The 14,221-nt window shown below is 34.1% G+C and overlaps 2 protein-coding genes across 2 annotated transcripts; one reads left to right on the top strand and one right to left on the bottom strand.

The window, feature by feature from the left end:
• Window positions 1-967: 967 nt before the first annotated feature.
• LOC108986861 (caffeoylshikimate esterase-like) lies at window positions 968-6,190 on the top strand. The gene is made up of 8 exons (XM_018959643.2): window positions 968-1,346; window positions 1,471-1,561; window positions 1,651-1,683; window positions 4,553-4,699; window positions 4,821-4,951; window positions 5,085-5,222; window positions 5,337-5,435; window positions 5,555-6,190. Exons 1-8 carry the CDS (start codon window positions 1,311-1,313, stop codon window positions 5,936-5,938), a joined length of 1,059 nt encoding a protein of 352 aa, XP_018815188.2. The 5' UTR covers window positions 968-1,310; the 3' UTR covers window positions 5,939-6,190.
• A 2,237-nt stretch (window positions 6,191-8,427) lies between these two features.
• Window positions 8,428-12,639, bottom strand: LOC108986871 (UDP-glucuronic acid decarboxylase 2-like). Its single transcript, XM_018959665.2, has 7 exons — window positions 11,840-12,639; window positions 11,582-11,729; window positions 11,006-11,085; window positions 10,778-10,861; window positions 10,599-10,673; window positions 9,217-9,309; window positions 8,428-8,985 (listed from the first exon to the last, which is right to left on the bottom strand). The coding sequence occupies exons 1-7, from the start codon at window positions 12,461-12,463 to the stop codon at window positions 8,767-8,769; spliced, it is 1,323 nt and encodes a 440-aa protein (XP_018815210.1). The 5' UTR covers window positions 12,464-12,639; the 3' UTR covers window positions 8,428-8,766.
• Window positions 12,640-14,221: the final 1,582 nt, after the last annotated feature.

Raw genomic sequence — 14,221 nt, 5'->3', positions numbered from 1 at the left:
TTATTTTAAGATTTAAAAAAATTGAATTATTTATTATATTTTTTATGAAAATTTATAAAAATTATAATAATGAGATGAGATGAAATATGTTAAAGAGTATTTCTCAATTCAAACTTAGGCTCCAAACAATCCTTCCCTCGCGACGATTTTCGCTCCCGTGATTTGAATACATGACTTCTGAACACGATCTAACGAAATAAATGCTATTGAGAGTGATGAATTTGCTTTAACACACGCAATGGTCGAATTAATGTGAGTGTCAATATTAATTATATATAAACATATAATATAGAGAACAATAACTGAATTACTTAACCTAATTGGAGTTGAGTTGACAACAATTAATCATGTGATGCTCTACGCATCGTCTACAGTTCAAAAGAGTTGGAAAAGTTTTTTTTTTTATTATTATTGCAAGTGGAAAGAAAGTACTGTTCAAGGTTTTGGGTAGACATCATGGAGTAGATCATGTTCGTAACTGGGATGTGAATTGGATTACGTCCAAACAGTAATATATCATCATATAGCCAATAGGAAATTTGTTCTTCAAATTTCTTTAAAGAGTTTCTAGCGTATATCTTTGGAGTAGTAGCCCCTCGGTCTTATTGTACAGTATTTTTAAAATTTTTATTTTTTTAATATATTTAAATATTTTTAAAAAATAAAAAAATACATCAATATTCTTAAAATTATTCTCTTTTTTATTATCATTAAATAAATAAATAAATAAATAAAATCACCGATCAGTCACACCAGGTATGAGTGGGGCGGCAGAGTGACTTTTCCATATCTTTGTCATACAATTCAAAGATTCCGAGCCTCTGGATAACATGACGCCGTCGTTCATGATAAGGACTGAGACCATGTTGGAGGGTCGCCTCAGCCAAACGAACTGTTATACATAAACAACACATAATTATGTTAAGTAATTATGTTAAAAAAATATTGTGTATACAGCCAACGTCCATTTTCCCGTCTTGAAGTTTTTCACTGCAAAGACGGGATGGGCTCCTTCAATACCCAAAATAAATAAATAAATAATTAAATACCCAAATAAGAGGCATCTCTCTCTCTCTCTCTCTCTCTCTACATATATATATTCCAACTTTGCTAGTATGTTCCAAAAAGCTCTCTGCCTCCTCATGAACCAGAACGTCTCTTTGACTACATAAGCAAACATCATCATCCATCTCCTGTCCTGTTCTTATCTTTGAAGAGCTATTATAGATGATAGATCTATTACTTGTGAACGTAAGCATGGAAGATCTGATTTAATTGGGTTGCTGAATCTTTGTGTTCTGAGCTCTAGCATGAAGAAGATGGAGGAGGCCTTTGTATTTCAAGAAGTAAGTATCTTCCATATTTTTCTTCTTCATTTAATTAGCTTTATTATTGTCTTTTGTTTCTTTCTTCTGGGTGTTCAAATGGCTTCCAAAAACAGAAAAGTTATGATGTTGAAACAAATATCAGGAATATATAAGAAATCCAAGAGGAGTGCAGCTCTTTACTTGCAGATGGCTGCCTTTCTCTTCTCCAAACGCTCTTGTTTTCCTTTGCCATGGTACCTCTCTCTCTCTCTCTCTCTCTATCAGAGCTCTCTGTTCTGATAGGTGCGATTATTAAATTCGTATCGATTAATGGAGTTTGCAGGTTATGGCATGGAGTGCAGCGGCTTCATGAGAGGTAATAAATTCTCTCAAACAACTCATTTTTCTTTTTCTTTTCCACTTTGTTAGTTCTATAAAAAAATTGAATTGATTATTATATTTTATATAAAAAAGTTAAAAAATTATAATAATTAAATAAAATAAAATAAAAAATTTTCGCGAGCCTAATCTAATATTTTAAAACATCGAATGGTCACGTTAATTAATCTTTTTTTTTTTCCTTTCCCTTTTCTTTTATCTTTGCATTCAATTGACAAAAGGTTGTGGGTATGAACTTCAATGTGATTTTAATGATTTACATCTTTCTCTGATCACTTGCATCTTTTAACATGTACAAATTAAAGAAATCCAAAAAACGAAAAAAGTTACAAAAATACCAAAAAGAAAAGTTGCCACACCGACCCTTTAAGAAACTATTATTGGCAAAGCTTCAAAGTTCCAACTACCCCCAATAAGTAACTTTTCAAATTTCAGCCAGAAATTTGTTCACCTAACCTGTCCAAAAGACCAAAGCCTGCTTACCCTATTATTAATAGTTTTACTGCATTAAAGAACAAATCCTTGGTTTTAGAGAGAGGGATCATACAATGTATCTACACCAAGTTCAATAACTTTTTATTTCTATCTCTCTGGATTTTATGATCTCTGTGAATCTTTTGGGTAGTGAAAATAATATTTTTAAAATACTTCACATAATATCTCACTATCCAAACACAACTTAAATCTTGATCTATAATTCCAGATGGAATATCCCATTCCTAACCACCACCACCACCACCCCTAAGATGCCGTTATTGGCAAGCTTCAAAATTCTAACCATCCATAAGCCACTTTCCAAATTTCAACCAGAAATTTGTTCACCTAAGACATTATATGTAGGAACTAGCATACATAAGGTACTTTTCTTGTGAGAAAGCTAGATTTTTTTTTTTTGTTACAATTCTAGTTTTTAAATTGAAAGAGAAACATACACGAAAAATGTGAGCTCTATAATATTTATTGTTATATTAGCGAATATTTTAAATAATAAATGTAAATAAATATTATATCATCTCTTGATATTATAAAATTCTCTTTCCAAATCTAAGCTTAGAATTTGTAATGAAATTCTAAAATATTTTGATCTGAAAATACTACCCACTTCTGATGATCACGGTCACCGCCATCGCACACAAAAAAGGAAAAAAGTGTCTCATTTTTGGTGTAACATCTATTATTAGGTAATTACAAAAGTCTCTTGTACATCCGTACTTGAACTCTCGACCCAACCACATCGATTCTTTTGTGGAGCTAGTGACCACACACTAAAATGTCTATTATTGGCATTTAATTTTTTCCGAAGCCTATTAAATTGTACTTGCTATTTAGATAAATATATCTGGTACACTTGTTTTTGAAATAAATGTATAAATTCAGAATATATATAAAAAAAAAATAATTTTTTAATAATAGACTTACCATAATAACTTTTCTCTCGAGAGATAGTTAACATGAATAATCATAGATTTATTATTTTCTATCACATTTTTACTACTACATAATGGATTTGAAATTTTTATTATTTTTTTAATATTTTTTTTAAGATAAAGTTTATCGACCATTTGTTGTCTGTCCATATCCTCTGCACCAACGATGTCTTCCTAATCCTAAGTGACCTCACAGGACAAACCCATCAGAGAGCACTGGTGTCTGGTGACCACATCATATATCTTATCTTCTTCTTGGTTTTTGGGAAAAAGAAAATTACCAAAATCCCTGAGGCTCGTGATGATTATTAAGATTAGTACTGTTGAAACCCTCGCTTTTTCTTTTCCTCTTCCATGTGGTATTATCTTTTGAAAAAACAATTATATATATAAAAAGAAGGAAAGAAATGCGAAAAGCTCATGAACTACGACAATTTCCAATATCAAAAGAATAGAATACCTTCGGATTAATGTACATTAATAATAGTGAGGACAGGTGAGAACTGCATTAATGTATGATGAAAATATTATCATCGATGGTATATGCACACGTGTTTAATTTAACATATAATTGTATCGAACCAGCTGTCATTATTTATAGTGTTTGTCTCACTTTAAACATCCTCCTTTAATTCTCTCTCATTAAAAAACTTCGTTTAAATTATTTAATTATCTTTAAATTATAATAAAAATAACTAACTATTGTTGGTGTTAGAACTACGCTAGCTATTAATTGCAATCCTCTTTAATTATTCGATCTAATTATTTTAAGAGAAAGAAATATAAGCACAATATGAACTCGATATTATGCACTTGTCGATCGGGTTCATATTGTCCAAAAATCTTATAAAAACGACATCAAATAATACCAGTAGGATTCACGTAATATATATTATATCTATATCTGTCAAGTGTTAGAACTTAAATACTTAGGTTGTGTTTGAGTAGTGATGTATTTTTAGATATTTTGTGAATAATAATAAAAAAATAATAATAGATGAACAATAATAAATAATAGTAAAAATTAATAATAAATACCTGAAAATATCTAAAAATAACTCATTTTCTTATGTTTTATGAGGAAGGGATCATAGGCATAAGAATTGTTTATTATGGTCATGAACGAACTGAAATTGGGTAAATCGTAAAAGGACCAATCAATACCATCTACGTTGCTGTTTTGCTACACGACAAATGAGATATATATGTGCTTGAATCGTAAGTGGGTCAGGCTCCGACTGGAACAATAAAGAGCGTCTCTTTTTGGGTAAGCAGAGTGAATAATACTAAAGTTAATCACCGCGTATTGTTTCAAATCATTGTCCTCTAAAACTCGTGGAAAGATTGGAAAAGATCTTTGGAAAATGTGTTTTAACAGATGCCCAGTGGATTGACATGATGAGATATTGGTTGTTCCAGAATGTGGGATCAGGCTTGCGCGGGCGGGATATGCTGTGTTTGGGATTGATTACGAAGGACATGGACGGTCTAAGGGTGCTCGTTGTTACATCAAGAAGTTCGAAAACATCGTTAATGATTGCTATGATTTCTTCAAGTCAGTTAGCGGTATGCTTCTGATTTATGATCATCATCATCATCATCTCAATTAGCCACTGATAGATCGTAATATATAATATCCAATAGTACCCCGGCCCCTAAAATATATTCACAATGGTTAACTTCTCAGTGCAGGAAGAGTACAGGAATAAGTGCAGGTTCTTGTATGGAGAGTCGATGGGAGGGGCAGTGGCCCTACTTTTGCATAAAAAGGACCCTTCTTTTTGGAATGGTGCTGTTCTTGTTGCACCCATGTGTAAGGTATATGTATACTTTCCATGAGATAAAATCGAACTTAGCTTGTTTGATTAAATGCCAATAACTATATATTGTTTAATTAGTACTCTCCATCCCCCAAAAAAGTTGACGTGAGATTATGTGGATACATTGGTAGATCTCCGAGAAGGTGAAGCCACACCCTGTGATTGTGAATATCTTGACGCGAGTTGAAGATATTATTCCAAAATGGAAGATAGTTCCCACAAAGGATGTCATCGATGCGGCCTTCAAAGACCCTATCAAGCGAGAAGAAGTAAGATTACTTATCTGCAATTGTAATCAATAAGATCATTAGAATAAATTAGCCATTCTCTGAAGATCTAAGTCAAGCTGCGTATCTATTTTCTTAATTCCATGATGGACACAGATAAGGAGCAACAAGTTGATTTACCAAGACAAGCCTCGGCTGAAAACTGCACTAGAGATGCTGAGAACAAGCATGAGCCTTGAAGAAAGTTTAAACGAGGTTGTCGTTTTGCTTTCAAACTACTGTTCTTTTTTTATTATTATTAGTGACAATCATAGCAGACGTCTTTTTTCTTTTCCCTTTTTTTTTTTTTTTATGGCTGACTGGTATTTGTGCAGGTGACCCTTCCATTCTTTGTGTTGCATGGAGAAGCAGATACAGTGACAGACCCAGAAGTAAGTAGGGCATTGTACGAGCAAGCCAGCACCTTAGACAAGACTATAAAATTGTACCCAGGAATGTGGCACGGTTTAACGTCTGGAGAGCCCGACGAGAACGTCGAGATTGTGTTTGCGGACATCATAGCTTGGCTTGGCAAGCACACGAGCGATAACAACGCTGTCACCGTTCGACCAACGTCTCACCACTCATTTAACAATGGCATTGAGATAGCCGTCGCCTCCGCTGCATCACCTGCCACAATAAACAGACGAAGGCAAAGCAGCAGCTATCTTTGTGGGTTGAGGGGACGGCGCCGGATGTTCCATCACTCTGCTATGTAGCCCACTCTTTAACCGATCGCGTGCTTGTGTCTGCTCCTAAATAATCTTTTTCTGTATGACGAGTACGATCTATAGCGGTCTTCGTTTCCTCCCAAAATTTGAAGTGAATTTTGAAAAGGAATTGAAATAAGTGGCCTGTTTTCTCATGCGTACGTCTCGGCCGGTGATTGCAGTACGTAGAGCATATACTTCACACTAGCTATAATTATGCCAAAGATTTACTCGTTTGGTTATACAAATCATCTGATTAATTAATTTTATCTTATTTAATTTAATTATTATAACTGTTATAAATTCACACATAAAATATAATAAATAATATAATTTTTATAAATTTTAAAATAAAAATTATATTTTAATAATATTTTATTCAACTTTCATCTCATCTCATATGTGATACCAAACGAGTCTGTCTAGATTTGGACTTGAGATGAAAAATTTGTAAATAATAGTAAAATAACATGTGAATTGTATTGAAATAGTTTGAGTTTAAGATGTTTTACGAGATTTTGAAAAATAAGAGAGAAAAGATTGAATAAAAAAAGTTTTATTTGTTAATATTATTTTTATTTTGAAATTTGAAAAAGTTGAAATTTTTTTGCGTTTTGTTTAAAATTTGAGAAAATTGTAATGATTAAGTGAAAAAGTTAAAATTTTGAAATTGAAAAGTGTTTGTATTTAAGTAATATTTGGATATTGAGATGAAAATGAGATAGGTTGAGACTATCTCAACATCCAAAAAGAGCCACATGATGGGGTGATTTCAAATAATCTGAGTTAATTTATAAATAATAGTATTTTGTAAGTTCCATTGAGATTTGTTTGAATGTAAATATATTAAAATATGTGTTTAAATATATGAAATAAATTGAGATGAATATAACTTTTGATGAAAAGTTAAAAAAAATAATTGGTCCCATTAATTATTAGTTTGAAATGAGTGGAGGTGATCTTGAAATTCAAATATAGCCTTACGTGCCATTTGGATAGTGAGTTAAAATGAGATAAATTGAAATGAAAGTTGAATAAAATATTATCTTTTAATATTATTATTTTAAAAATTAAAAAATTTAAATTATTTATTATATTTTATATAAAAAATTAAAAAAATTATAATGATAATAATGAGATAAAACACTTTTACATCCACCGTCTAATCACTTGCATCGACCACATTCAAATATTTCGATGTGTGTTGCATATCATTGGAAAGCGTAAGAATTCAAGATGTCGGGATATAGAATTAAATATCAATCATTATAAAAGCGTTACACAAATACAAAGCTCGTTTTCAATAAAATAGCCGTGACAACCTGTTTAGGTTTGCCTAGAGTATTCAAATTCTAAAAATTAAAACCGGACAGAAATTGATGACACAGTGTTTTGAGTCTTATAATAATTATAGTCGTTTTTACAATCTCCCACAAAATAGTAATATGCAAAAAAAAAAAAAAAAAAAATGATATCGGGCAGTCTTGAATTAAAGCTCTATGATGATTACGTGTCGTTCAAGTTCTGCATCACCTGGCAGTTTTGTTGTGGATTGTTTTGTACTGGTTTGATTATACAGATAAAAAAAAATGTTATTAAAATATAATTTTTTAATATAATTTTATTTTAAAATTAAAAAAAATTAAATTATTTATTATATTTTATAAAAAAATTTAAAAAAATTATAACGAGTTCTTATCCACCAAAATCAAACAAGATTAGTTGCTCGTGATTTGTCATTTATTTGTTTGGAAAATAATAGTATGTCTATTAAATACGTTCACTCATATATATATATATATAATTTAATAATTAAGAAAATAATTATTAGTAAATTTATATTTGTTTATTTTTTGAAGGATGTTTAAAAAACATTAAAAAATAAAAAAATTTATTAGTACTAATGTTACACATTTGATAGTAACGTAGCATTGTCCCATTTGTTTTTATCGAACTACTGTTAGAATTGCTCGAAGATGACAGGGCACAAATTCCGAGTTACACTGCTCACCAAAAGGGACCCATCAGGCATCAGAAGAATTTTCCTTGACTTCTCTAATTTAAACGATGGTAGTTGACAGCCTTTCAGCTGTCGAAAAGGGGAACTTGTGAAAGCCACCCAACACTGAACTGCTTTTGAATCCACCTGTGAAATGGTTGTCGTTATTGACACTTTTCTTATGACGAGGCTCGAGGGGTAACAATCTACTCCATGGAACTCTCAGCGGAATATTGTCTTTTGACTTTCTCTTCGAAAGTATTTCATTTTTTTATTATCATTTCCTTATTCAATCTCAAATAATAATAATTTTTTTTTTTATTAGAACTTAATAATTTCTCAAATCTAAAATGAAACACTTCAAAAGACAGAATCTGCTTTAATTGATTATGGGAAAGAAAAATGTGAAAAACTATCAAGTTTCCAAGTATACAAATGCAGATATTAATTGGAAAAATTAAATTTTGAGCAAGAAATCCATGGTTCATCTGCAAGCTAGTCCAATTCAAACAGGAATTATGATAGATGCAGAGGATATAAGCAATTGCTGCAGGCCTCGTAACAAATAATAGGACTTAAAAAGCACTTTGGGAATCACCAATCTATTTAAGCGGCGAAGGGGGCAGTAACCCAGAAATTACAAACCTCAGATAAAAATAAAATGCCACAAGGTACACCTCTAAATACCTATTGTAAAGACGGATAAACGAGCTCACATGCTGCACTGCTGTTTCTGGTGTTGTTGCTGTATTGTCGGGAGGGGGGAAAACCTATTCCCCAGACAATGATCCTTAATTTCCCTCTGTCACTCTTAAAAACTATATATGGTGGCTTAGAATTACATGGTGGTTGTGGAAACGCCTTCCTTGTGGTCTCCAAAGATGCGTTTTCGGAAGTCCGAGACCATTAGAGGAAGGCCCTTGCGAAGTTCCACCTTTGGTTCCCAACCAAGTAGCTCTTTAGCCTTGGTGATATCAGGCTTCCTTTTGTGTGGGTCATCCTCTGTGTTGGGTTTGTACTCTATCTTTGCATCTGGGTCAATTGTTTCCTGGACCACCTGGCATCAATAATAGAGCTCAAAAATAAATTATTGGTATCATATAATTGTAATATTTGCTACAACAGAGCTCTGTTGGGCAGGGCCACTTTGTCTTCTCTAAAAGTAAAAAATCTAAACATTAAGAATCATAAAGGGCAACAAAAATTAATTCTATCCTAAAAGAAATGGCATGGAACAGGAAACTCCAAAGAAAAGGGATGCAATCCATAAGAAGAGCAATAAACTTACATGAGCAAGCTCAAGCATGGTGAATTCACCCGGATTTCCAAGATTGAAAGGTCCCACATGTTCTCCTTCCATAAGGCGCATCAGACCCTCCACCTATAGTAGCACACATAGCACACATCAAACTAAACGATCTCCATAACCCTAAGCAGTAGTTACTAACCGTAATTGCAAGTTTACCATAAAAAACACTAATCAAAATGGAAAAAACCATATTACCAATTTCATTTTGGACTTTTTTTACAACATCAACTGTTCCACATCAATCCCTCTCACAGTTGGGACCACTAATGAGACAAAAAACCTTCTGATAATGCGTTGTGGAGGCAACCATTCATGGTATTAAATAGAACCTACCCATTTTGTTCTAGTGAAAAGCCTACCCCAGATACCTATTTTAAGAAATCAATTACATAGGTATTTTAGTCAATGGAATGCCAGCCTACCACAGATACCCAACTACCCCAGAAGGCATCTCCTTTTCCATGGTTTTACCATAATTGGCATCAAATGTAAATTTTCATACAAGTATGATCAATTAAATGCTGAAATGAACATAGGGATCCTGCTTTCAACTTTTACAGTTCGGAAAGAATTCCAATTGGCTCTGCAATCTGGACCATGTTTTATATCAAGGTGGCCGGGCAATTAAAATGACAGGCCTGCCTTAGGCTGTCAAATTGGCTCTTTTCGGAAATTGATGTATGCCTCATGAGAAATAGAGGTAACAAACTTATGAATAGACATAGAGACAAGGAAACCCATTTGGACCTATATACCACAAGGCAAGACATTTACTATTTTAAGTAGTCTGGAACTGATTTGGCGCCCAACACACGCATGCACATATAAACAAATTCAGTGTACTTTCTGAGGCATATACAATAATTTTCTTTAACAAACAAGGATGTATGCTGCTCGTTAAAAAAAAATGATGTATGCTTCATGATGGCAATTGCTCTACCAGCTCACCAACTATATATAACTTCCAATTTAGGCACCAAATTTCCACAAATTGTGTTATTTTATATGCATCATCACCATCACGCACACGGGGCAAATAATATGTATTTTAGGCTAAGCTATGCATAATACCAATCTTTCTATCAAGTAGCCATATACCACAAACAAGCCTAAAGCAATTGCATCCGGTTAGGAACTTCCAATCAAAGTATAGCGATCTTGTCCTTAAATCTTTAACCATTGAAAATTCAAGTAATATGGTATAAGAAGCAATTGGAGATTTAAAAAGCGCATCAAAACCAACTTGCAATTGAAAGAAAAAAGGCCTAAAATTATTATTTTGGCACCATCAAACAGAATAAATAAAGTAGAAACAAACACCCATTTCCAACGTGGCAAAGAAACCAGTACTATTCACTTACCAGGTCAGATACATATTGGAAGCTCCTAGTCTGCTTCCCGTCACCATAAACAGTCAAAGGCTCCTTTCTTAATGCCTACACAACATCACCATTAATAATCATTAAGAAACTAATTAATTAATTTAAAAAAAAAAAAAAGACAGCTCATTTTGCGAGAATATCCTCAAAGATCTACCAACCTGGGCAACAAAGTTGCTCACGACACGACCATCATCGATGCACATTCTAGGCCCGTAGGTGTTGAATATTCTCGCAATCCTAACCTGCAAAGCAACAAAACAAGCCCATGTACATACATAGTTACATACATTCATCCATTCATGATACTCCAGACATAACACAAAAAAATAAAAACAATAGTGGGGACCACTCTATTTCTCAATTAACAATGTTATATAGCTACTCACCTCAACTTCTGCACCTCTATGGTAGTCCATGGTCAACGTTTCAGCCGTACGCTTTCCCTCGTCGTAACAACTTCTAACACCTGTCGAACAGACAGGATTCCCAAACGAAACTGTCAGATCTACTTCTTTTTTGAAAAAAAAAAAACAGAAAAAGAAAACTACACGTTTCTTTTCTATCGAGATTACACCAATGCCCTCCAACTCTCCCCCTTTTTACTGTTCTAAGCCATTGATCGGGAGAGGGAGAAAAAATTAAATTCAAGACGCAATCTACACCGTTAGATTAGTAGACCCGTCAATCACGGACTACTCGTTTTTTGAAGTCGCGAGACCCACAACCATGGCCACGTGGCCCGACTTTCAAACCAACGACAACTGGAATCCTACTACACTTACTCCCTGTTCCAGCGCTAATTAGACCAGCACCTTGAAACCATGCTAAGGTGCACCGTCTCGACAAAAACGAAACGCCGTCCGCCGGACAGAAAGGAAACGCGTGATGTCTAAATCAAGTTGGCGCCGGCGTAATAGAATGCCGCAAAAGAGAAAATAGACAGTGAAAAAACGTGAACTCACCGATGGGATTGACGTTTCCCCAGTAGGTTTCGACCTGGGGGTGCTGCAGGGGATCTCCGTACACCTCACTGGTGCTCGTTAGCAAAAACCTCGCACCGACCCTCTTTGCCAGCCCCAGCATGTTCAGGGTTCCCACCACATTGGTCTTGTGAGAAAAAACTCGCAATTAAGGAAACACAGATGATAAAAAAGAGGAGAAAAGAAAAATAAATAAGAGGAGCGTCTATGAAAAACACGTTGATTGATTGAAAAGGATATGATGGTCTTGACGGGGTTGAACTTGTAGTGGACTGGAGAGGCAGGGCAAGCGAGGTGGTAGATCTGGTCGACTTCGAGCAGGAGAGGCTCGACGACATCGTGCCGGATGAGCTCGAACCTGGGGTTCCCGAAGTGGTGCATCACGTTCTCTTTCCTCCCCGTGAAGAAGTTATCGACGACGATCACGCTATCCCCTCGCTCCATCAGCCGGTCCACTAGATGGGACCCGACGAACCCGGCCCCACCCGTTACCACGATCCTGAGCCCCTTGCGTTTCAGGCCCAGCGGTACCTTCCCGCCCGAATTGTACATCTGGAAGGGGGAACGGTGCTCGTAAAGGGCGGGCCTGTCGTGGAGCATCCGGTTCGCGTCGGAGTCGAAGTTGGTCTCGTGGATCGGGACATATCCGTGCCCGTACGAGACGCGGGACGGAGAGGAGGAGGGGAGGAGACTAAAAACGAGGGTCGCTATAGCAATGCCAACGAGGACGAAGACGAGCCGTTGCTCCCGCAGCATGTACCGAATCGGACGCGTTACGGAGAGCCACGGCTTCGGTCGCTTCGGCGAGTACGTGTCCGACACGGGTTGGCTCTCATGGCCTCTGAAAATCAGCTCCGAGCCCATCTCCTCGCTCTTCTACAAATCAAAATTCCGTGTGCGGGCCTCTCTCTCGATATAGGGAAGTATCGGTATCTGAGTGAGTAGCGAGTTAACTCACCGGGGAACAGAGTGGCTCCGGCTGGTGTGAGATTTTTCCTTTCCCTCTCGAGGGTCTGGTGCTGCGTTTGGGGGTTCGGGGTCGGGGTTTGGTATTTATGATTTGAGAGAATGTTAAACAACGCCTGGATTTTGTGGTATTACGGAACTACCCCTGCCTTCGTTAAAAGTGTTGTATATTTTGACTTTTAAACGTTTGAAAAATGGTATAACATAAATTTTGGAATAGGTGAAGGGCAGTGATAGGCTTACTACCCTATTACTACCCACTTACTACCAAAAGGTATTTTAAGTTTTTTTATTTTTTTTTTATTTTTTTTTAAATATTTTTTTTAAATATTTTTTTAACATCCTTAATCATTAAGAAAAAATTAAAAAAATATATATATTTATTAATATACACTTCCTTAATCATTAAGTAAAATTAAAAAATTAAAAAAAAATTAAATATAAAAAGAATAATAAATGGGTAGTAGTAGTAGTAAGGTAGTAACCCTATCATTATTCATAGGTGAATGGGGGTTAGACGAGACCAACGTAGACGTACCTGAAAAATAGGACATAGCCAAAGCTAATAAGCTCATTTGAATCCTATAGAAAGTTCAAACGAAAGATCGTGGACGTACCTACCACCAGCAAAGTATTTCTAATCCCCTCGTAAATGATTTTACGAAATCAAATAGACTGCACATATATGTAACCTGTAACAAAATATTTAGGATCGGTTTAGATGATGAAATGAAATGGGATGAGATAAGAAAGTTAAAAATTAAATAAAATATTATTAAAATATTATTTTTTAATATTATTATTTTAAGATTTTAAAAAACTTAAATTATTTATTATATTTTATATAAAAATTTAAAAAAATTATAATGATGAAATAGATTAAGAAAGTAGACTTAATTCAAATGACTCCTTAGAACATCCATATTGGATTAGCCAAATACCTTTTCATCTTCAAATTTAGCAAACATCATCCATATTTGCTCCACATTGAATTAGCTAAATTGTTTTCATCCAAACTATAAGCTACAGTAAATCCATTCTTCTCTTCAAATATGAAAAGAACTATAACAAGTCTAAAAGTATTTTTTAAGATTATTATATTATAGATATAATATTTTTATTCATATGAGATTTTACTATCTATATATATATGAGATTATTATATTATAGATTGTTAAATTATGAAAATAAAAATGAATATGATTTGTTGGAGGTTATTAAAGATTATGAAAATAAAATAAAAATTAATAAAAATATATAAATAATAAAAAATAATAATATTTTATTATTATAGAGAATGTGATGACTAATCCAATATGGACTTCAAGTTTTGAATGATTAGCTAAAGGTGAAAAAGTTATATATTAGTCAAAATTTGAAGAATAGGATAGCCAATCCAATACTAATGCTCTTAGAACATCCATATTGGCTTCTTCAAATAATATTTCATCTCTAAATTTAAATAACTTTATCAATAGTTGGTCCACATTGAATTAGCCAAACACTTTTCATCCTAAATATCAGCTACAGTAAATTCATCTTTTTCATCAAATATGAAAAGTACTATTTCACTTCTAAATACATTGTTTATTAATATTGGCTCTCTCTCTCCCGCGTCTCATTTCTCTTTCTTCTTCCCTCTTCCTCTCCCGAATA

Source organism: Juglans regia, chromosome 11, assembly GCF_001411555.2.
Source record: "Juglans regia cultivar Chandler chromosome 11, Walnut 2.0, whole genome shotgun sequence".
Lineage (NCBI taxonomy): Eukaryota > Viridiplantae > Streptophyta > Magnoliopsida > Fagales > Juglandaceae > Juglans > Juglans regia.
The sequence above is the reverse complement of the archived record's forward strand: the minus strand, read 5'-3'. Positions and strand labels throughout refer to the sequence as shown.